Raw genomic sequence first — 23,332 nt, 5'->3', positions numbered from 1 at the left:
GATTTCGATTCGATTTCGATTCGATTTCGATTCGATTTCGATTCGATTTCGATTCGATTCGATTTCGATTCGATTTCGATTCGATTTCGATTCGATTTCGATTCGATTTCGATTCGATTTCGATTCGATTTCGATTCGATTTCGATTCGATTTCGATTCGATTTCGATTCGATTTCGATTCGATTTCGATTCGATTTCGATTCGATTTCGATTTCGATTCGATTTCGATTCGATTTCGATTCGATTTCGATTCGATTTCGATTCGATTTCGATTCGATTTCGATTCGATTTCGATTCGATTTCGATTCGATTTCGATTCGATTTCGATTCGATTTCGATTCGATTTCGATTCGATTTCGATTCGATTTCGATTCGATTTCGATTCGATTTCGATTCGATTTCGATTCGATTTCGATTCGATTTCGATTCGATTTCGATTCGATTTCGATTCGATTTCGATTCGATTTCGATTCGATTTCGATTCGATTTCGATTCGATTTCGATTCGATTTCGATTCGATTTCGATTCGATTTCGATTCGATTTCGATTCGATTTCGATTCGATTCGATTCGATTCGATTTCGATTCGATTTCGATTCGATTTCGATTCGATTTCGATTCGATTTCGATTCGATTTCGATTCGATTTCGATTCGATTTCGATTCGATTTCGATTCGATTTCGATTCGATTTCGATTCGATTTCGATTCGATTTCGATTCGATTTCGATTCGATTTCGATTCGATTTCGATTCGATTTCGATTCGATTCGATTCGATTTTCGATTCGATTTCGATTCGATTTCGATTCGATTTCGATTCGATTTCGATTCGATTTCGATTCGATTTCGATTCGATTTCGATTCGATTTCGATTCGATTTCGATTCGATTTCGATTCGATTTCGATTCGATTTCGATTCGATTTCGATTCGATTTCGATTCGATTTCGATTCGATTTCGATTCGATTTCGATTCGATTTCGATTCGATTTCGATTCGATTTCGATTCGATTTCGATTCGATTTCGATTCGATTTCGATTCGATTTCGATTCGATTTCGATTCGATTTCGATTCGATTTCGATTCGATTTCGATTCGATCGATTCGATTTCGATTCGATTTCGATTCGATTTCGATTCGATTTCGATTCGATTTCGATTCGATTTCGATTCGATTTCGATTCGATTTCGATTCGATTTCGATTCGATTTCGATTCGATTCGATTCGATTTCGATTCGATTTCGATTTCGATTTCGATTCGATTTCGATTCGATTTCGATTCGATTTCGATTCGATTTCGATTCGATTTCGATTCGATTTCGATTCGATTTCGATTCGATTTCGATTCGATTTCGATTCGATTTCGATTCGATTTCGATTTCGATTTCGATTCGATTCGATTCGATTTCGATTCGATTTCGATTCGATTTCGATTCGATTTCGATTCGATTTCGATTCGATTCGATTCGATTTCGATTCGATTTCGATTCGATTTCGATTCGATTTCGATTCGATTTCGATTCGATTTCGATTCGATTTTCGATTCGATTTCGATTCGATTTCGATTCGATTTCGATTCGATTTCGATTCGATTTCGATTCGATTTCGATTCGATTTCGATTCGATTTCGATTCGATTTCGATTCGATTTCGATTCGATTTCGATTCGATTTCGATTCGATTTCGATTCGATTTCGATTCGATTTCGATTCGATTTCGATTCGATTTCGATTCGATTTCGATTCGATTTCGATTCGATTTCGATTCGATTTCGATTCGATTTCGATTCGATTTCGATTCGATTTCGATTCGATTTCGATTCGATTTCGATTCGATTCGATTCGATTCGATTTCGATTCGATTTCGATTCGATTTCGATTCGATTTCGATTCGATTTCGATTCGATTTCGATTCGATTTCGATTCGATTTCGATTCGATTTCGATTCGATTTCGATTCGATTTCGATTCGATTTCGATTCGATTTCGATTCGATTTCGATTCGATTTCGATTCGATTTCGATTCGATTTCGATTCGATTTCGATTCGATTTCGATTCGATTTCGATTCGATTTCGATTCGATTTCGATTCGATTTCGATTCGATTTCGATTCGATTTCGATTCGATTTCGATTCGATTTCGATTCGATTTCGATTCGATTTCGATTCGATTTCGATTCGATTTCGATTCGATTTCGATTCGATTTTCGATTCGATTTCGATTCGATTTCGATTCGATTTCGATTCGATTTCGATTCGATTTCGATTCGATTTCGATTCGATTTCGATTCGATTTCGATTCGATTTCGATTCGATTTCGATTCGATTTCGATTCGATTTCGATTCGATTTCGATTCGATTTCGATTCGATTTCGATTCGATTTCGATTCGATTTCGATTCGATTTCGATTCGATTTCGATTCGATTTCGATTCGATTTCGATTCGATTTCGATTCGATTTCGATTCGATTTCGATTCGATTTCGATTCGATTTCGATTCGATTTCGATTCGATTTCGATTCGATTTCGATTCGATTTCGATTCGATTTCGATTCGATTTCGATTCGATTTCGATTCGATTTCGATTCGATTTCGATTCGATTTCGATTCGATTTCGATTCGATTTCGATTCGATTTCGATTCGATTTCGATTCGATTTCGATTCGATTTCGATTCGATTTCGATTCGATTTCGATTCGATTTCGATTCGATTTCGATTCGATTTCGATTCGATTTCGATTCGATTTCGATTCGATTTCGATTCGATTTCGATTCGATTTCGATTCGATTTCGATTCGATTTCGATTCGATTTCGATTCGATTTCGATTCGATTTCGATTCGATTTCGATTCGATTTCGATTCGATTTCGATTCGATTTCGATTCGATTTCGATTCGATTTCGATTCGATTTCGATTCGATTTCGATTCGATTTCGATTCGATTTCGATTCGATTTCGATTCGATTTCGAGATACGAAGAAACAAAGCAATTTATTCGCTATTTTGGATTTATTTTTGCAACTGAAGTATTTCTGTCATGACCGCTGGCCTTTCCTTGTCCGATACAGAGTAGATTCAAATCATTATTTTTAATCTCATCAATCAACAAGTTAGAGTCCGACTGATAGTTCGCGAGAAAAATTCTCCCTCTTTGCTTTCATTGTGTACAGCGTATAATTGGATTGTGCAACATTGTAAGATTTATAAGCTCCGTGTCCAGAAGATTGCAATGTGACACAATGGAAATTCGAATTGGCATTGAAGTTTAGCGAAATTCAATTAAAACTGTTAGTGCTTCGAATGATGACTGGAAACGTTCACTTAATTAAAACTCGTTTATGATAATTCAAACTGAGTTCGACGTTACTCGTGTTCATTAATATGCCGCAAACTACAATCAGATTGAAGCCTCTGATCAAAGCAAGATGCTTTCGAGTGAAATTCATTTGCTCACTGAGATATTGTCAATTGAAAAATTTGTTATCAGTAGAACGGCTATTGGAAAGAGGTCGAGGACCTGTTCGTATTTATAGAAGCGATTTCTTTCAAAAACTTTTTACTTGCATAAGTTGTATGGCTTTTAAGCCTACCAGATTTGAACATTATTTCATCAAAGCTAATGCGGAAAAAGAAATATCGAACTCGGTTGGTGTCCATCTAGTAGGCCATGGGCATCGAGCGAATCCGTGTCGAAAAGCTTGAAATTTCCAAGAAGCTAGCGCTTAGAGGTGTTCGTTCGGTGACAGCAGAGCTCATCATTTCGCTCGCAGTAGGCTATCTGGAGGAACGAAAGAGCATAGCTTACTTTGATTGTGTTTAAGAAAAGATGATGGGTAACCAATTTCTTCGAACAGAACTGTGGACACAACTTCGATTGATGATGCTTCTGCTGAAAGCTTCACTTGAAAAAGAATGGGAATTATTGAACAGACTTTGTTGAAGCCTTTGAGCTTTCGATTCCAACAGCGCATTACTTTCAAGCATGAAATAAATCTCATTTCAGCAAAAATTCGAAGAAGAGAAACAGGAGATGGATCTGATTGATTATCAGGAAGAGTTTTATTTAAATATCTATTTCTTATTGTATGTCATTATTGGGAAAGCTGTAGACTCGTTCTGTTTCCGTTCCCGTCAGTTGGCAAAGGTCAAAGTTTAGCTGTTGAGCCAAGGGCTCCGTACGATTCGGATGACCATAGAGTTGTACGAACAGCACTTCACCGGAAAGAGTCTTCTGCGTCGCAGAGCAAGCCGATTCCTTGAGTGTCTCGTTCTCGAGCAGCAGTCGTATTCGGATGGTCAATTCCTAGAAGTAATTAGTGTTGAATTCAGTAGTAAAATGAAGGTTACGCACATCTTACCTGCTCCAGTACTACGCGGAATTCTAACCCAAAACCATTCGCAAAGACCAATGAGCCCGAAGCATCACATTTGGTCTTCCGAATGTTACAACTCATAGCACCAACGAGGAACATTGGCTGTAGCCGAGCATCATCAATCGCCATGACTTCATCGGAGATCTGTCTCAATCCAACTACAAAACCCGGTCGAATGAACATCGGCAAGTCGGACTCCACCACAGCATACTGAAGCACATCATTCGTCGGAAGTTCATCGCCAGCCCACAACTCGTAGAACGTCTCCGGAAAGTAGATGTCGATCTGCGTCATCTGCGGAAGAAGCACAGGCGCCACCAACAGAGCATCCCCAACCATGAACTGCTCCCACAGCTCAGCCGTATAGTTCCTTGCTTCCTCGTAGTGGTAGAACATCGGCCGCAGATAAGCCGAATCCGTCATGATCAACGTGTTCATGTACTCTACCAAGGCATATCGCTTTCGTATCGTAGACAACATGATCCGCTGAGCGAACATGCTAAACCGATGCGGCATCCTATCTTCCGACACCTTGAATAGCGGCAGAAGCGACCCAAACTGATACCATCTTATGCAAAGCTCTTCCGTCACGTTATCCCTCGCATTTCCGCAAACGGGCGTCCCGATGAAACTCAACCCCGCTACGGACAACCCTATCGCTCGGTTAACCTCATTCCTCAACGAAATCCACGTCCCCGACACATTCTGCGCCACAATCGCAGCCTTCGTCCTCAAATCATACGCCCCACTTATTACCAAAACCCCTTCTCCCACCTCCCCCAAAACCCTCCGCATCATCTCCGGTCCCATCCGGTTCTGACTCTTCACCGCCATGTCCATACTATCCGACAACTTGGTATCCCACCGGATCAAATCCGCAATCGAGCTGTTCAACGCTTCCGGCAAATATGTCAACTGACTCCTACTTGGATACGTCTTGTTGCCATCGTCCCGCAGTGAACCCTCCTTCAAGCTGTACCCCGCTCCGTTCAAGTTCCTCACACTGGACCAGGTCTGCTGCAACCATAGCGTCATCTCGTGCCGCTCCGTACGCCAATCCAAGTAGACTGCGGTCCTGTTGCGCACCAACCCTCGATACGAAGCAATGTTGTAAGCACTTCGCAGCAGTAGGCCGTTTGTTCTGGCAGTCGTGTACGCGGGATTACCCGTCGGCTCCATCACCATGACAACCGATGGAACGAATCGCTTGCTATTGTTCGACAAAAGCCCAACAGCTTCCTCCAATTCCGTCGTGATAGACATAGCACTCGACAGCCAGAACAGGTCGTCGTTGAGACAGTGCGAATCGAAAATAATTCCCGTCGAAAGCATGGTCTCAATATCGGAACGAACGGTGGCGAGGCTGGCATTGAGGGATTCGTCGCACACGTGGACACCGAAGGACCAAAATGGCGGATGGTAGTGGTTTTGGGCGAGGGTTTTCAGCTGCCGGTGCAGATCGGCCGGGTTCGGGCCCGGTAGCAGTTCCAGCTGGAAGTGACCGGTGAATTGGGCACGGATGACTATGAGCCGGGAGCGGACGATTTCGATCTCGGTGAGGCCGGGGGTGTTGAACACGACTCCGTTGAACTGGTTGGTTTTCATGTCTGAAATGGGATAAGATGAAATTTCTTAAGAATAATATTATAGATGTTTGGGAGAGACATAAAATAGTGCATATCTAAACTGCCGTGAATCGCAAGTCAGCCCCATCTGCATTGTCGTCAAAATTGAGTTGTGTTCAGTTTTCATCATATCTGCCAATGCTCTTTCACCTGCCTTAATGAGATAGTATGATTTGTTCGGGAAAAAATAGGAAAAAAACAGCAAGTCAAATTGTCCCATAATGAAAAGTAACCGCCTATCAGCCCCACTACTGATTTCCGCGCCGTGTAACACAAAAATTAACCATCTTTCTATTTTTCTCGGAAAGATATCGTAGTGAAAAGCAAACTGTAAAAGTTTCATTAAGATTTGAACATGTTCCAATCGTCTAGAATTTTTTGAACATTCGTATGGAAAACGAGTTTGGAAATTTCACACCCCATTTTCTCAATGCCTACTTTTTACTGATGGGACTGACTTGCGATTCACGGCAGTAAAGGTCTGTTTAGACTATATGATTTTTTCGCTTGATTCGAGTTAAGTGCTTTAAAATTATGTTAGATGAAATGTTTTGTTGTGTTGTGTTCGACTTGCCCAATGCGACTCAGATGGGAAGTTCAGAAACAGAGGGCGTTGGCCACCATCTGTTTGAGCCTAGAGAACTATAACTACAGTTTAGTGCTGGATGTGACCGATGCGCGAGCTACCTGGATGAGGCTCAAATCTGCGTTCCAAGACAGCGGCCTAAATCGAAAAATTGGGTTGCTAAGGAAGTTTACTTCAATAAGTCTCGCCAACAGTACAAGTGTAGAAGCCTACGTGGATGAGCTGATCAGTACCTGTCACTAGTTGGTTTCAAAATTTTACGTGGCCTGGAACTATTGTTAAAACACGTTTGAAATTAGTATGGAAGTCACCCCTGAATCACCCCTCGGTAAATTTTACTTCGGGATGAGCTGTCATTATGTAAATTGAAATGTCATTGAGTCAACGGATTGAAATATTTTTCAATCATTTATAACATCAACATTAGGATATTGAAGTGCAATAAAATCGTGTTACACTTAGAAAAATGCGTTCTTTCGATTAAGCTACAAAAAACTGTGAATTTTTCTTCACTTATCAACCCAATTAAGCAGGTTTCCATGCTACTAATTATCAGAGCATTACGAGCCAATGATAATGGGTTTCGAAGAGTTCTGTTTGATCTTTCGACCTTGACACTTGCTTTTGCCGGGGCGAGCGACGAGGGCAGGATCAAACATGTCGCGCGTTGGTCTAGTAAGTGAAAAAGTGGCGTGATCGGTGAGTTCGGTTGGAGTAACTGAAAAAGTGCCGCGATCGGTTAGTTCTGTTTGATCCTTCGACCTTGACGCTTGCTCCTGGGCAGTGCGTCAAGAAAGCCCGAACAGTTTTTTTTTTTATTCTTTTTGGGTCGCGCGCTTATTTTTTTTTTCCTGAGTGCTTTTTTATAGCCGAGCAAACGAGTGAAGCCGAAAGTGGATTGTGGTTGCTCAGTCAAGGATAACGGATCAATTGGTGAGCTCGTTTCATGCTACTATTTCTAATCTATAAAATATGTATGACTGCACATTCAATCGTTACAATGGTGGGATGTAAATATGATTTTTCAACAAACTATGGATGGTTCGTCACTGTGAGTGTCGACACAAACTCTGATTCATGATTTATTTATGTTTAACATTTTTTTTTTCAGAACACCTCTTGTATACCTTTATTTTTGTAATTCAAAAACTTTGAATGGTTCGACACTACAAGTGTAGACTTGCGAAAGGTTCACTTTATTCAACAAACTTTGGATGGTTCGCCACTGCAAGTGTCGGCATAAGAATAAGAGTGTTCTATGATGTCCCAACCAATCGAGTTTTTTGTTTCTTTTCAAATGAGTAAAATATAATAACACATGCTTTCGTCCTGACAGCTGTAGGAATGTTACATTTAGGTATTTGTTCAACAAACTTTTAATGGTTCGTCACCTCAAGTGTCGGCATAATTTTCCTCTACATAGAAATTGTTCATATCAAATGAAAATATTTTATTTACGTATAAGCATGTATATATCTCACAAATCATTGTTTATCATGGTCTAATCGCTTATCAAAGTGAATCCTATGATCCAACGATCATCCCCATTAACAAACATCCCTCCCAGTAACCTTTGTGGAGATGCAGAGGCAAACACGGTCTCCAAAAAGCAAAGGTTACACACTAACATTCCTTCCCCCAATCCCACCTGACTGCAAGGACGTGGCCGGCGCCGTTATTGACCCTGTATAAATAGAGGCACTGAATTATGCACACTGAAGAAGATTATGGCCAATCCCAGCAGAACTTCTAGTTGATTCTTTGTGCATTTTCACTGACTTCGGTCAATCACGGAATAGCAACCATTGATATGTGTAGTCAGTCTAAGCTAAGCTAAGCTAAGCATTACGAGCCAATGATAATGGGTTTCGAAGCGTCCGGAAGTCAAAGATTTTGCAAGATGTTAAGATTGAGCGAGGGCCGACCAGCTGCAGCAGTGAAGGGGCTCTATATAACTAGCAAGCAGGGTTCCAGAAGAGGCAAGCTTTCGCCGGCGACACCAAAGACAACTGCGAAGTTCTAGCGTTATCGTAGTTACGGTATAGAGTAAAGTGGGGTAAAAGTTCGAGTGGGGTAAGAGTTTTTTTTTAGATTTCTAGCTCAATTCAAAACAAATCTTTTAATTATCATGGTGGTTCGAATGCTATTCAAGTTAGAGACTTTTACTCCAAATATCATAAAAATCGATTGAGATTTGGAAAAGTTATGACTATTTGTTGTTTTTTGACGTGAATATTGTAATTTTTGGTCAAAATTTCGTTGCATGGAACCAATTGAAGATAAAATCTTTTTCAATATTTTATGTAAGGGCGTTTCATGAGGTTGCTTTGAGGTGTATTAGTTTTTGCATAAATGCTTGAAAACAATTTTTGGCCCATAGGGGGGCAAATTTCGAATCAGTGGGGCAAAAGTTCGACCCATGTATAAAATCACGGGAAAATTTGCAAATTGCCTAAAATCCACATATTATCTTCAAATTTTGTTAAATTTGTCTGATCGTATGAAAACTGTCACCAAAATTTTACATTTCCGCTTAGTTTTGCGAAAAACTGCTATTTTTGAATATATTACAATTAACCCTGTTTTGGGCATTTTTTTTAATGAAAATTAAGTGTTTATTTTTCGGCAAACTTAAAATTACGGCTGGTGTAAAGTATGCTCGTCATAAAAGGATCGATATTTTGTGTTTTAGCCAGCGAACTTTTGCCCCACACTAGATTCGAACTCTTGCCCCACCGGTGGGGCAAAAGTTCGAATAAGACAATCAATTTTGAAACTGTTATAACTAAAAATGAGTATATATCTTGACACAAGTTTGTTCAGAAAAATTATAGCCAATATGTTTAAGGTTCACTGTATGGTATTTGTTTTGTTGTAACTGCTATTGTTTTCCTGGAAACTTTGATTATACCACTAAAGTCGAACTTTTGCCTCACCTTACTCTACTTCGTAAATTGGATACAAACAATATTCATGTTTCTTTTTTGATAATCTCATCCGGATTACTTTCAGAAACAAGGTTGGGGAGTAAACCTTGATTCAATCTTAAACAAGATAACCAAAAGAATGAATATCGCTATTCCCGGCCACGCCCATCTTTACCGTAACTTGGAACAGGGGGAGGAAATGTTGATGTAGCACTTACTTAGCGAGAAGCCACCGACTCAGCGACACCCTCACAAGTAGGGACGTTCCGATACTTCCGATATATCGGAATATCGATATTTTGCTTTCGATATTCGATATTTTGGTATCGATATTTCCTATTCAATATATCGGTGACATCGATATTTCCTTCCGATATATCGTAAACTAATCACGGCGTGCCAGAAACCGTTATTAACAGAAAAAAATGTCCAAGAATTTGGCACCTACCATTCGAAAGAAATATCACTCAAGCATCTTCCCCGTGAATTTGAAAATATTCTCACGAGGGAATCGAAAGTTATCGTGATTTGAAAGTTTTAAGCTATTTTGAAAGAGAAATTCACCTGCTTATAAATATTCCCCAACGGTACATCTTCATTAACTTGTAAACCAGCCAAGTTATCACCAGCTTTGCATTAAGCATTCGAAACATGTGATATCCAAGCACCTTCTCTGTAAATTTGAAATCATTTCGTCGAGAAAATCAAAAGTTATAGTGATTTGTAAATTTACCTTTATTTCTATGAAGTTTAAATTAGAGCTATATATGCCTTTATTATAAAAGTGTACATAATTTATAAATAAAAATGTCTATAGGACTGACCCTCAGCATTCAAAAGATATAGTGGTCAATTATCTTCGCAGATAGTTTGAGAATATTTTATCAAAAAGCAACATAGCTAGAGTAGTTTGAAGTTTTGGAGTCATTGAGATATATTTTTCAATCGTCTAAAATAGTGTTCGCAACACGCATTTAATAATTGCGACTGTTACGACGTACAAGCGATAGGCCCTGTAGGTAGTTAGATCACGTCAAAGTCAAACGAGGTGAAAATGTTGATTGTTGAGAAGCTGAAAGGAAAGATATATGACTCAGCGTGCATACAAGTGATGAACTAAATATCAGCTGAATTCCTAAAATTGATTGTTATCATCTACTTTTAGATTGACTTATTACGTGCTATAGTGTAATGAATGAATTCCCTTAATTGCCTTATAAATTGTATTCCTAAAGGTGGTGAACTTAATGCTTTAAAATCATTTGTACGAAATAACCTAAAACTATTTACAATTTGTATAGAAACCTACATCGAAGAACTTTGTGGCAGTGATTGAATTAGTATTTTCATTTATTTCTTATAATTGCACAGTTAGTCGTAAGTTAAGCATAACATTATTTGAATTGAATTCATACTAATTATGTTCTACCTATCCAGCTTTTTACGCTAGCCATGCTATAAAATCTTTGACAGAAGCTGACTATCACCACTGAACTGAAACACGAAAATAAATCCTTAGTAACCCATATCTCACTGAAATAATTTTCGTTGCTTTTCTGTCACTCAAATTAAAAAAAAGCTTTCATTTAGATTTCATTTAGATTAACCGAACTGCATTCGCGTGAATTCGAAAACTCCGAACGGAGTTATAACAACCGTCTTCGAAATATCCGCTTCTTCAACCGGGATCTGATGGTACGCCATCTCCAGATCAAGTGTGGTGAAATATGCGTGAATATGCGGGATAGGGTAACGATCTGGCACAGTCACCTGGTTCAGGTATCGATAATCTCCTACGAATCTCCATCGACCGTTCTTCTGCACACAGTGTGGACTGGCCCAGCTGCTGCTGGAAGGGCGAAATATTCCTAACTCGCTCATAACCTGGAACTTTTTCTTGGCGACTTCCAGCTTGTCCGGTACTAGCCGACGGAATTTGCTGGCTGTTGGCGGCCCTCTTGTTTGAATGTGGTGCGCAATGTCATGGTTAATCGTCGTGTTGGTACTAGTCCCAAATCGGTCGTCACTATTCTCTTGTCTTACACTTTGATACGCGAACCATTTGCTGCATGTTGATCGAACTTCAGAATGGTAGATTAAAGATCATTATCATAGAATTAACGCGACGACATATTAGTAAGCTTAGAACGATTATTGCCGCGCTTTCCAAACTCGCTTTTCGCACGCACCAGATTGTTGCGAGCTCGCTTGAAGATGAATGAAACAGCGATCCGACGAACGGCTGGTGCGCCGCGAAAACCGAGTTTGGGAAGCTATGGAATATTGTATTTGCAACTGTTAATTTAGATAGTTAAGCTAAGGGTCGGTTATTGTATAGACCAATTCAGTTGCCTGTTGGTTTTGTTTGCTGTGAGAATCCAAATATAAAAAGAATTGCTGCAAAACAACCACTTCCTTGTTGGACTGCCGTTGATCGAAAGCTCAATGACGTCAAACAAACATCGATACGTTTTCATTCTGAGGAAATCGACTTGTGTAAGATTGATTGTGCGTTGGTATTCGTGGCAGTTTGCTTGGGGACCTCTATATAACTTTTTAGATAAGCAGGAGTAAAGCACGAACGCGAAGTAATGACCTTCCATCCCATCTTCAAGTGGTCCCCACAAGCACAACACTTCATTCTGGCCTCGACCGAGTTGCCAGAACGCGCCCATCCCCCTTTCTGAACCAAAGAAAAGGGCCAATAACAAATAAGATTATTTCCGCAAATTCACACAAAATTTTCGTTTGATTGACAGAAAGAAAAACAATGAAATTTTACGGTTCGTCAAGGCATGCTGAGGATATATTTCCAAGTTTCAGTTCAGTGCTGATAGTCAGCGTCTGTCATATATTTTATGGCATATTGTTTTTATGGCGAGCGTGAAAAGCTGGATAGCAAATATTACCGAGGGAAAAAATCATCCGTAAGTGCGTTTACACCGGTTGAGTTGGAAACCAATTTGTAAGAATTCATTAGTTTGTAAGCAATGTCAAAATCTAATATCGCAATATATTTCAGTCGAGTTGCTAGTTATACACAACTACGGGAAGTAGTTGGAAGTCACAGCGACACAAATTAACTTAACAGATTTGCATTCAACTTGTATTCTTCATTGAAGAAAGGCAGTGCTTCGTTAAACCACAAGCAAATGGGTTCGTTTTTGTAAATTTTGTATAATTTCCGCGCGTTTTGCTGGGCAGTGTTTGGTAATAAGCATATTGGTGAACCTGAATTATTTGAAAGTGGCTCCTTGTTGCTCAGTCGAGGTTTGGATTATCAACTGGTGAGATCGTTTTATGCTAGTGTTTTAAATAAGCTAAATATGATGGTTCACATGTTATTCATGACAGCGAAGGGGATACGTTTATATATGTATTAGATTAGGGGCCCAAATAGCCGTAGCGGTAAACGCGCAGCTATTCAGCAAGACCAAGCTGAGGGTCGTGGGTTCGAATCCCACCGGTCGAGGATCTTTTCGGGTTGGAAATTTTCTCGACTTCCCAGGGCATAGAGTATCTTCGTACCTGCCACACGATATACGCATGCAAAAATGGTCATTGGCACAGAAAGTTCTCAGTTAATAACTGTGGAAGTGCTCATAAGAACACTAAGCTGAGAAGCAGGCTCTGTCCCAGTAGGGACGTAATGCCAGGAAGAAGAAGAATGTATTAGATAAATTAATAGTTAATAGTCGGTTATCGTAGAAATAAACCTTGTTTCATATTTTGCAGAATATTTAAATGCAACAAGCCTTATATTTTGTTTAATTCCTCAAATTATTCGATACTAGAAGTGTCGACTTTTCCTTTAGATACTGACCCAGACAACCAGAAATCGCATGAAAGTTCACGTTACAACTCGTTTATTCATACTAATTACATCAAACTCGCAAAACATTGTGGATAAACTCGTCAGATTGATGAGTTTCCTCGCATAAAACACTTCTTTTCTGAGTTCATTTGTACATTTTGTTTCGTCTCGTACACTCGTACATGGTAAGTCGAATTAATCCGTAGCAGCTGTCAAATCAACGTTTGTTATCATAAGTTAAGTCGCATAAGATCACTAGTTAGTTCGGTAGCAAATTTTAACACTCGCATTGTATGTTATAATTTATCACATAATATATGCACGCATATCGCCTCCACTTTTGTGCATAGAAGGCCTTTTCGCGACATCTTATAAGTGAAATTTTGCACATACAAAGCCTCCGTTATACGTACATTTTGGTTGTCTGGGGATAGATTACCTTTTGGATTTTTGTTGCATGAGCTGCAGCATGCAAAATCTTTGAATGGTTCGTCATCAAAGGTATCGTCATATTGAATCTTCAGATTATTTTTTATTTTTTTTATCCATTATGTTGTTGACTTCATTATGTTTTGAAGGAGGCATAACCAGTGAAAATTATGTGATGATCTCTAGGACTTTTGTAATTAAGTGTAATTTGTTCACCAAGCCGAATCTGTAATATAATCCAATTTTCAATTTTCCAAACTCCCATTGACTTGTCGTGGAAGTGCAGAGGACTACAGCGGCTTCCTCAAAGATAGTATCACGTAAATATTTATTCCGTATTAAATTGGGGTTGACCTGTATTCGGACGCAGCCGCACCGGTATTGCTTAGTACAAGAAATGAGAAATCCATTACTTACACACAGAGAGTGCTGCGACTAATCCTAAGTAGCATCCGTTTGTCCCTTGTGCAAGCATAGTTGCTCTTGTAATAACGGAGAAGCAACAGTGGGCGATCAATCACGATATTAAATCACATTGATTAACATATTTATAATAATTCCTTGCACTTGGTAGTGGTAAAAACATTGAACGTGGTAATTTAATACTCAAAATTTACTTTATTATAGGTCCAAAACATCTATGTACTTTAGGTATGTTGTCTCTTGATAAAGTATTCTCAAACTAACTGCGAAGATGCTTGAATAATACATCTTTTGAATGCCAAGTGCCAGTCGTATAAACATTTTTATTTATATAGATTCTGTGTTTTAATATAACAAAGCCATAAAAATCTCTTATTTAAACTTCATAGTAATAATGATAAATATACCAATCACTATAACTTCTGATTTTCTCGAAGTAATGATTTCAAATTCACAGGGAAGATGTTTCAATATCACATGTTTTGAATGCTTAATGCAAAGCTGATGGTTACTTGGCTTGTTTACAAGTTAATAAGGAAGCACAGATCAGAAATATTTTGAAGCATGTGAATATCCCATGTAAAATATGTAGCTCAAAACCTTCAAATCACTATAACTTTTGATTCCCTCGTTAGAATATTTTCAAATTCACTGAGAAGATGCTTGAATACTATATCTTTCGAATGGTAGGTGTCAAATTCTTGAACATTTTTTTTCTATTAATAACGGTTTCTGGCACACCGTGATGCGGCTGTAGAGCGTAAGAACTCAGCATCCATAAACAATTCGCTCTCACTTGCGATCGGGAGGTACAAACGTCAGCGTTTTGGGGGTTTGGCATCTAAGTCCGAAAGAGACATGGATTTGCGAAAAGAGTTGTGTTCATAGTTAGTACTCGGATTCAGTTTGGCTTTCTGTTCCGCAGAATCATAAGGTGTTCTGTAGCTTGGTTGGTTAAAGCGCCGGTCTAGCGTACACGGAGTCATGAGTTCGAGTCTCACTAGAACGCATATTTTTTCGCAAATTTATGTCTCAATTTGTCAAACAAACACACTGTGTCTTCTGGTTACAAGTTCCCAAAACACCTGTTATCTCATGAAATATCGTAAGGACGAAATACAAAACTAGCAAAAACATGAAAAGTAATGAAAACCAACACTGAAAATAAAACATTTTTTTTTATTTCCCCTCTTTAACTTTTTGTAAAATTTGAAGGGGGGTGACAAAAGTATAATTTCAAATTTGTTCCGGCCTTATTGCAAAGTTTCAGAAAAATCGGCCGAAAAAAAACCCCAATGCCAAGAAACCCTAAGTTGTGAAAATTGTAAAATGTTCTGATTTTGAGTCTTCAGGAGATGGTCACCCTAGCAATCGTACATCACGTTGAAATTGTATGTAAAAGCCTTTGCTATCGATCCAAAATCAAACCTTAACAGAATTACATGTTTTACACGTTATTTCACCTTGCCATTTGACACGACAGATCCACGTTGAAAATAATATGGACCGAACGTGTAGATTATTTTCAGTGTAGACAAATATTTGAGATAAATCTGCCTCTTAGACGAAATTGACGCATCCCTCAGCAGTCGAGAACTGTCTTGGCGATGTCCTTGCGAAAGCTGAAGAATAGGAAAGAATAATTATTTATTTATTGAACTAAAAATTTTGAAAGAGGGAAAAACCCCTTTGAGTGATATCAATTGGAAATCGTTCTCAAAAGGGCACAAAACCTCTTTATCTTTTCTTATTACGTTACAAAAATAAATCTTAAAACTAAAGGCTCAACCGGAAGTGATCCATATCAGAGCCGAATTCTTGAAAAGGAAGTAACCAAAAAGGGAGGATTATTGCAGGGTACAAAGGAAGGTTATTTTCTTGATTTCTGAAACGAAAGAGATAAAAAGCAAAGCAGTATCAAACAATATAACTAATATCTCTGAAAAAGTTGTATAAAATTTTTAACATAGGAAGCGATTTGCTACCAAGAATATCACGAACAGATATAGGTACTGTAATTTCTTAACTTTTGTATTTTTCTATTATTTTTTTCCTAGGCAAAATATATTTTTTGCAATAAAAAACTATGTGATCGATATCTTGATAAGATTCTCCACAATCACATAAATTTGAATCAATTATGTTAATACGATATAAATGACTATTTTAAATATAATGATTAGAAATAAGTCTTGAAAACATGCAAATGAAATTTCTTCCGACAGACAGTTTTTTAAACCAGGTACTTTCATCCACAATTGGAAAAATGGAATGACACCATCGACCTTTATCACTAGAATCCCAATCAATTTGCCAAGAATCTAAAGCATTTCTTTTGATTTTAGTATAATATTCAGAATGAAAAACATTTCGTTCATAAATAATTCCGCGAGTAGCTCCTAGTTTAGCTAAATAATCCGCTTGTATTTGGTAACGAACAAGCGGATTATTTAGCTAAACCCAAGCTGGAACCCAAACAAATTTAATTATAAATCCCTGAGAATGCAAATCGTATAACAATTTTCGTATCAATAAAATTAAATAATGGGTTTTAAAATTAAATTTTGAAGATTCGATGGAATTGATACAACTCAAACTATCAGTACAAATAACGAACATATTTGGAGGATAATCCTTTATTATGTTACATGTGAAGTACAATGCTATCAATTCAGCTACAAAAATAGAACAAGGAGATTTCAATTTGTGAAAATGGACTACATCAATATTATAAACTCCAAAACCTGCACTATTTTGAATTAATGATCCATCCGTGTAATAAATAAATTTTTGGTCGAAGCCACAAAATTTTCGCTCAAAACATAATTTGGCATATCGAACACACATATGTCTTGGTATTTGATTTCCCAATGTAAAGATTTATCAACAAAGGTCTGAAAAGAATGTACATTAATATCACAATTATAAAATGTATTTGGAAAACCAGGTAATATGTTTTCGGTAGAACAATGATTAAATGAGTTTAACATTTTACTAGAAGGATTTATTCCGTGTAAATCACTTAAAATTTGAATAAGGGGATGCTGATTTGTGAAACATTGACTTAGAAATTTACAATTTAATTCATGAAAACGAATTCTGAGTGGAACCACTCCTGCCAAAATTTCAACAGATTTAGTATGAGTAGAATTCATTAATTTTAAACAAATTCTTAAACAACGAAATTGAATTTTTTCAAGTTTAGAAAAATGAGTTTGAGTGGCACAACCAAAAGTAAAACAACCATATTCCAAAACTGAGCGTATTGTAGTTTTGTAAAGAATAATCATATCAGAAGGATGAGCACCCCACCAAGTACCAGTAATTGTACGAAGAAAATTAATCCTTTTAGAACAAATTTTCTGGATGTATTTAATTTGAAAGTTCCAATTTAATTTTGAATCATACCAAATACCAAGATACTTGTATTCAAATACTTGTTCGATTTCATATCCATTAAGAAATAAATCTACACTTACTGAGGAATGTTTACGTGAAAATATAATATATTTAGTTTTTTGCACTGAAAACGTAAAACCATTACCGTAAGCCCACGAATCAATATTATCTAAACAAATTTGCATATAATGACGTATTATTTCTCTATTATATCCACTTACGGAAATAACATTATCATCAGCAAATTGAACTAGAAAACAACCATTTGGGATAACAGATGAAAAATCACATGTGAATAAATTGTACAAAAAAGGACTCAAACAAGATCCTTGAGGAAGGCCAAAATAACTATTACGAGTAAATTTAGACGACCCATTGTGATAGAAATGCATAATTTTGAATGAAAATAAGTTGTATATGAAATTGGATAAAATTAAAGGAATTTTATAAGAATTCATTTTATTAAAAAGCAAATCAATAAGTACAGAATCATAAGCTCCAGACACGTCTAAAAAAGTAGAAATAGTATCCTGTTTTTTATTAAAAGCAAGTTCAATTTGAGAAACCAAAAGTGCTGTACAATCACGAGTACCACGTTCTTTTCTGAAACCAAATTGACATGGAGATAAAATATTATTATGTTCAGCCCATACCTCAAGACGATTTAAAACCATTCTTTCCATAAGTTTACGAAGACATGATAGTAAACTTATTGGTCTACGACTATCAGCCAATGAAGCATCTTTTCCTGGTTTAAGTATGCTTACTACTTTAACTGAACGCCAATCTAATGGAATAACATTTTGTAAAAGAAATGAATTGTAAATTGCAAGTAAATGAACTTTCCCTTCATAGGGTAAATTTTTAAGTACGATAAATTTAATATTGTCAATACCTGGTGCAGTATTATTTGTAATAGATAATGCCAAATCCAATTCTTCTAATGAAAATGGTGAACAAAGCTCTGGAAAATAATTAATCGATTGCTTTGTTCTAAAATTAATAGATTGAGGAACAAAATCTGGACAAATTTTAGATGCAAATTGATCAATCCAATTATCAGAATACTCCATTAAAACAGGAGAAGAATTATCATAATTTCTCAAATTTCTTGCTACAGACCACAATGTGGATAATGAAGTGTCTCTGTCAAGGTTTTCAATAAAATGTTTCCAATAATTTCTTTTCTTAAATTTTGTGGTACGGGTAAACCAAGCTTCTGCTTTACAATATAAGAAATAATTTTCTCTAGATCCTAAACGACGAAATTTTTTAAAAGCTTCCGATTTATTTTTTAAAGCAATTGAACAATCATTATCCCACCAAAATGTAGGACGTTTATTTTTTTTATTATTGCAAACAATTTTATTTTTCTGAGATTTAAGTAAGCAATTGAACAAAATTTTGATGAATTTAGTGTAATTTTCAATTGGAGTATTTGAATCTTTAAGATTAATAAGTGAAAAAGAAATTAAATCCGAAAATTTAACCCAGTCAACATATTTTGAATAATCAGGAATAGAAGAATTTACTTGATGATTGTTTTGCATACAATGGCTCATTCGAATCAAAATTGGAAGATGATCACTATTATTTGGATCATTGATTATACTCCAAGTTGACCTGAAAGATAAATTATTTGAACATAAAGATAAATCAATGCATGAATTTTGTAATGGAGGAACAGCAATTCTGGTGAACGATCCATCATTTAAAATGTTTAAATTATATTCATCAATCAAATCCAATATTAATGATCCACGACCATCAATTTTATCACTACCCCAAGCAAAATTATGGGCATTTAAATCACCCAAAATATAAAAAGGATGAGGAACACTATCTAAAACCATTTTCAATTCAGATAATGAAAAATTTACATTAGGAGGAATATACAAACAAATAATATGAAAATGATAATCTGTATGTTTTACAGAAATAATAATATATTCAAAATGTACATTCAATGATAAATTGATAAATTTAAATTCAATACCATTGCGAATTCCAATCAAAACTCCCCCAAAAGGAATATCTCTATCTTTTCTAATTATATTGAATGATGGAATGCGTACTATTTTTGATTCAGAAAGCCAAGTTTCATTTAAACAAAATATATCAATTTTGTTATGTTCAAGCATAACTCTCAATCTATCTATCTTTGGAATTATGCTTCTACAGTTCCATTGTAAAATATTCAAATAATTATTGGAATTTGAAGCCATTACGATGAAAATAATGAAGCAAAGATGGGTCCAGGAAAGAATAATTACTGGATACCATTTACACCCAGCAGTAAACTAGCCGGATTGTTATGCAAAATCTGCGTACATAAAAATTGTTTAACGATTTGACATCTACATGCTCTAAGTGAAAAACAAGTGTATGGTTTTCTTCAAATATATTCTATTTTTGTTTAAATACAAGAAAAAAATAAGATTTGGAGAAAACCCAAAACAGTTTCCGTTCAAAATGTATGTCAACAGAAGATAGTTTTGTAAATGTCGGTCAAAACAGCAATAATCTTGAGTATTCAAAGATTTTGTTTTGTCAAATTTAGGGAAAGTAAGTGCAGTAAGTGATAGAAGAATTTTGCTCCATTGAAATATATCATATGATATATCGATATGGTATCGATACTTTGTTTCGATAATTGTATCGAATCAAATATCGATACTTCGCAATATCGGAACGTCCCTACTCATAAGTACTACGGAGGTGGAGGTTGGGAGAGGTGAAAGGTCATATGATTCGCCTGAAAAGCTAGCGATAGACCCAAGGCATTGTTGTTTAAGTGTTTTGAAATTTATTATTCTGAATGCCGGCAACCAAAAGATGGATTTTTTTTTATTCATTTTTATTTTTAACAGTGTTTTACCCAGTGAACGATACAATGATTTATGCAAGGCTATCCGCTCATTAACAAATAAAAAGCGGAACCGATCCCTCCAGGGTCATCGGATCAACATAAAATGTATAAAAAAACGAGAAACAAAAAATGTTTTAAACACGACCGAGGTAGAGGTTCCATCTGTTTCCCATATTGCAAAGCATGAGCTATCTATTTCGCGTCCTCGGATCGAAAAAAATAGCGTTTTAACTAGCAAGCAAAGAAATATCCTAAACAAATTTTAAAAAAATCAATCCGTTCCGTGTTAATTCTAATTCCATATATTGTCTTGAGGAACGAACTCGTTGATTAAAAAGGGTATACACAAAACAAAACTAAAACATCATCCCAAAGGAAAATAATCGGAACAAACTCACCAAATCTTCTAATCCAATTTCGACGAGACGTGAGACCATTCCAGAAACGGTTTTGGAACCTCCACGAACACTTCCCAACTTGCACACACTATGATGACAAAAATGCATCATAAACATAAAACATTAAAGCATTCCATCAAAATTCTTAAAAACACCGAAATTTTAAAATAACTAGCACTGCACTTTTTTTCAACTCTCGGTGGCAACCGTCTGAGTACCCTCTCGGTACAGATGTCATTGATTTAAATCAATACTAATTTTAATAGTAGTAATTTTCCAACTGCACTGCACTGAGCACTTCAAATAAGCTTTAAAAATAATAAAAGAAACTTTATTTGCTATGGAAATACCGAAGAAAATCGGTATTTTCGAGACGAATTGACAGCAGCATAATTTTTCACTTCCGTCCATTTTCGCGCCACCAAAGACACCTGTGAAGTTCTGGACGAAAATGGTGATCTAGTTGTCAGCGAAGTCAAGAAAGAGGTTTCCACAAGTCAACCATCTGGAGAAATCGTTCTTGGCTGTTGGAATTGAGCTCTGGCATCAACGTCTTGGCCATCTACACGAAGGCGGCCTGAAGAAGCTGAAGCGGATTGTTAACTAAGTCGATTTTCAAGATGGATCGTTGGCTGGTTGTGTTGTCTGTCTCGAAGGCAAACAAGCGAGACGTCCATTCCCAAGTAGTGCGTCCAGAATCTGTGAAAAGTTTAGATTATTTCAGGCATGGCCTGATTTCGCCAGTAATGAACTTGTATTCCGAAGGGTGCAGTTATTGCAATTGTTCGAAGAGTGGGTGGAGTAGTGAGTAGAGGAGAAGATTGGTGATCTTGAGGTCGGAAGTTCGATTCTCGTTCATATTTTTGTTTTCATTAATTTTTCTTTTAAGTATTTTGCAACAAATAAGCAATTTTGATACTTAAATATGTTGCAAACAGACTGCGCCTCTTGCGTTTTTTGCGTTGCTATTCAGTGGAATTGTAAGTCATGTTTTCAACAATTGACAACGATGATTAGTATCAAGAGATAATTTTATTCTTAAGTTGAAACAATCTGTGCTGTTTGGGAAGCTCTCAGTTAATAACTGTGGAAGTGCTCATAAGAACACTAAGCTGAGTAGCAAGCTCTGTCCCAGTAGGGACGTAATGCCATAAAGAAGGAGCAGAAGTAAACCACATGAACTTTTGATGCCTTGTCCTTCGATTGAGGTGCTAATCAAAAGATTTCGTGAAGCCAGCAACAAGTTATAAACGTTTAAAATATTTCATGGCAACGTAACGCTCTTGGTTTTGAAATTTCAATTTCACTCCTGTATAGAGAAGAAAGACGTAGTCCTACGTCAAAAATCTTATGATAATCTGTTCGAATCAAATCAGGATCCCCATAATATCTTATGACTTCCTGTGAATCCCATAGAAATTCCTGAGAAGGTTTTGTGAATTCCTGGAATCTCTTATGGAACATTTGAAGTCATTATACAGTCGACTCTCCACATCTCGTTGTTCTACATCTCGATATCTCTTTCTATGTCGATGATTTTTTCGGTTCCTTCATTCCCGTATGTCGATATGCCCATTATCAAAAGCTACTAGACTAGATTTTAGGGATTTGAAACAATTTGCGAAAACAAAATGACGTCTGCTTGTTCTTAACTGGGGGATGCGAACAGAAAATCAATAAGCATCCAGGCTGCTGTCAAACTAAAATTTTCATAAAAATGATCAGAGTATGCCTAGAAATGTACGGTCGTGATTTCGACGCGCTAAAAATTGTTATACAATTCATGTAACACAAAGACTGCCAACTGTTAAAGAGTTGTTGTGCTTGGTCTAAATCATGCATAAGTCTTCAATAACTGCTCAAAATATGTTCCTAACTAACATACGGACAGAAACTTTCTAATTTAGTCTGTTCATTGGTTCCATTTCCTACATTTAGCTGAAGGAGCTACGAGACAAGCAAACACACAACAGTTAGCACTCGTGAAAAGATTGTGTTCAATATGAACAACCTAAATCTTCGAGTCCGCACCCCCTAGGTTCTTAATATTTCTGGCAACAAAGTGATTTTCAATCTAGTATCAATTAAACATTTGTTCCATGTCTCGATCTCTCCCTATCTCGATGTTCAATTGGATATCGATTTGTGGAGAGTCGTCTGTAAAATCCATTGAAAACCTTTTGGTTGTTCTGGGAACCATTCTGAGTTGCAGATAAATCAAAATCCAAGGTGATTTGGCGCTACGACAAATAAAACGCTCGTGACTGTACATAAATAAAGGTTGCGAGGAATAGATAATATGCACCAATGTTTGGCTGGTGAGTATTTGCCTGTCTGAATTTGGATGAAATGATCATCGTGTAATACAATCTAATATCTTCTTATTATGAATGTGGTGAAATTACGTAACCATTTGTTTAATAGAGCCTTTGTTTAATAATTGCTATTCCAAATGGAAAAACTTGTTCTGCGTGCTTTGAGCTAACATCGCTCCTG

At 36.8% G+C, this 23,332-nt stretch overlaps 1 protein-coding gene across 8 annotated transcripts in view; it reads right to left on the bottom strand.

Moving 5' to 3' along the window:
- Nucleotides 1–4,030: 4,030 nt before the first annotated feature.
- The window catches only part of LOC23687646 (lysosomal alpha-glucosidase), a 34,113-nt gene continuing 14,811 nt past the window's right edge, over nucleotides 4,031–23,332 (bottom strand). For all 8 annotated transcript variants that reach the window (XM_021850360.1, XM_011495202.2, XM_021850363.1 and 5 more), the window contains exons 4-5: nucleotides 4,352–5,973; nucleotides 4,031–4,296 (exon numbers count right to left, since the gene is read on the bottom strand). In XM_021850360.1, coding sequence (XP_021706052.1) covers nucleotides 4,072–4,296; nucleotides 4,352–5,973 — 1,847 coding nt within the window. In that variant the 3' untranslated portion in view covers nucleotides 4,031–4,071. The remainder of the gene's footprint in view (nucleotides 4,297–4,351; nucleotides 5,974–23,332) is intronic.

This window comes from Aedes aegypti, chromosome 3, assembly GCF_002204515.2.
Source record: "Aedes aegypti strain LVP_AGWG chromosome 3, AaegL5.0 Primary Assembly, whole genome shotgun sequence".
Classification (NCBI taxonomy): domain Eukaryota; kingdom Metazoa; phylum Arthropoda; class Insecta; order Diptera; family Culicidae; genus Aedes; species Aedes aegypti.
The sequence above is the reverse complement of the archived record's forward strand: the minus strand, read 5'-3'. Positions and strand labels throughout refer to the sequence as shown.